Genomic DNA, 2,202 nt, shown 5'->3' with positions numbered 1-2,202 from the left:
GTTCTTACTTGGGTTAATTGTTCACGTGTGTTTACTGCAAAGTCTACTTACGACGACCCATAAATATGGTGAAGAAATCATCCAGATCGACCCTTTTATACCCTTATCCCTTAAATGCATGATTTTATTTTTAGACCGAGAAAAAATATATTTTGGAGCCATGAATATGCTGATTTAGGGAAAAATAATAAAAAAATAGTTTTTTTTTATTTTCATAGCTATTTTTATTAAAAACCATTTGTTGCAGAACTACAACACTATGCACTCACTAGACAATAACTACATATGAAAATTTTTAAAACAATTTTTGGTTGTGGTAAGACAAAGAGCTACTCCACACTTCTCACACCTGTTTTGCGTTTATCTCTTGCATCCAGGCATTTTGCATCTGCTGCGAACACAAATACCAGGCCAGTGACCAACATTATCAGTCCTTATGTCCTTAGGAGGAATATGTTGAGCTGGTCCTCTCCTTTTTTTTGCTTGTATTTCCATTTCAACACTGTTGCTGGTACTTGGCCTTCCTCTTTTGTTGCAGAGTTCAAATGAGTTATTTACTTTGGCTAATACCTCAGCTAGTTCCAGTCTATAGTTACATAGGTTTCGAACTGATGAATTGGCTTCAGTTGTTTTTAAATTTTTATACACAAGCCAAGAATTTATTACCGTCATGTCCAATAAGTGGTAAAAGATACGAAGATACCACTTTCGGCTTCTCATTGCAATTCGGTACCTCCCAATAAAGCTATCCATTAGGTCCACTCCGCCCATATGGGCATTATATTCCTTTATTATATGTGGGCATGAAATTTTAATTCTAGTCTTATTTGTCTTGTCAAATCTTTCTACTTGGCCCACAGGTTCAGCTCCAACATATGAAGATAGAAAAGTTACAACTTTATTGTCCTTCAAGTAACTGCTGTCAAATCAATACCGTCAAATTCAGTCATCTGCTCTTCATAAGTTCCACGAGGAACAGATTTCTTCATCATTGTTTTTTTGTCCGGCAGTTTGCTGTTCACTAGCCTGTTAGATTGCACAGTACCTAGGCTATAGATTCCTTGTTTGGCAAGATAGGTAACTAAAGGTACAGAGGTGTAAAAATTATCAAAATAAATTATATGATTTATATGCCTTGGGACACCTCTAGCAAGCCGGACTACAACATTTCCCACTGGCCCAAAATCTGGTTCATCTGGAAGCCGTTCATTTTCTTGGCCAGTATATATTTCAAATTTATGAGCATAACCTTTCACGCTGCACATCACATATAATTTAAACCCCTACTTATGGGGCTTATTAGGTAAATACTGCTTCATGAATTGAGAGTTTTTGTTCCATAGGAACTAAAGCAAATTTCTCATTTAGATGCCTAATTATAGGCCTTATCTTATGGAGCCTATCATGTTGTGAGTGTTCCTTGGGTAAATGTTTCTCGTTATTGTTGAAATGTAGAAATCTACGAATAGTCTCAAATCGGTTGACAGTCATTATGTCCTTGATTGGTTGAAAACCTACAGTATTTGACCAGTATAGCCGTACATTGGGATATTTTATAACAGACATGTATATCAGTATCGCCATAAACTTTCTTAGCTCAGTTTCAGATAAATTTAATGGTTTAGTCACATTTTTTTGAACGGAATACAAATTAGACTCTTCCACAATCCTTTGAACTATTTCTGATGTAATAAAATGTGAAAAAATACGATAGGGAGTACCAGTAGTAGCCTCATCCTTCAGTTCAGGTGGGTATGTAGTGTCTCCATGAAAAGCTGTCTGGTCAGAATTCAAAACAATTTTTTTTACCTTCCATACGAGTCCTCTCATAGTTGCTCGGCGACTAGCTTGACTTGTTGAGGGGAATGGAACCTGTGGCACTTGATCATTTGCTGTAGCTTCATTTATCAATGGCGGGTCTCCTGCCATGAATGGATCATTATCGGGGTCATCATTTTCCTCTTCTAATGGGCTCTCAAGATCGTGAAGCAAATCGTCTCCATTTTCATAAAAATTCTCATTACCTTCTGTATCCGAGTCCTCAAGATCATCTTCCGAAATCTCTCCATCATTTATTAGAGCTAAATACTCTTCTATTTGCTTTTGATTCAAGTATGGCATCTGAAAACCAATAAAAGTGATAGTTAGTAACTAAACAGGGACATTTTCTAGTAAATGCATATTGTTGCAGATTTACAACAA

The 2,202-nt window shown here is 36.4% G+C and overlaps 1 protein-coding gene across 1 annotated transcript; it reads right to left on the bottom strand.

Annotated features, from left to right (window-relative positions):
• Positions 1 to 656: 656 nt before the first annotated feature.
• Positions 657 to 2,196, bottom strand: LOC106115254 (piggyBac transposable element-derived protein 4-like). The gene has a single exon (XM_013308584.1). It carries the CDS (start codon positions 2,119 to 2,121, stop codon positions 1,300 to 1,302), a length of 822 nt encoding a protein of 273 aa, XP_013164038.1. The 5' UTR covers positions 2,122 to 2,196; the 3' UTR covers positions 657 to 1,299.
• Positions 2,197 to 2,202: the final 6 nt, after the last annotated feature.

This window comes from Papilio xuthus, unplaced genomic scaffold, assembly GCF_000836235.2.
Source record: "Papilio xuthus unplaced genomic scaffold, Pxut_1.1 DF827870.1, whole genome shotgun sequence".
Lineage (NCBI taxonomy): Eukaryota > Metazoa > Arthropoda > Insecta > Lepidoptera > Papilionidae > Papilio > Papilio xuthus.
This window is presented reverse-complemented; position numbering and strand designations above follow the sequence as displayed.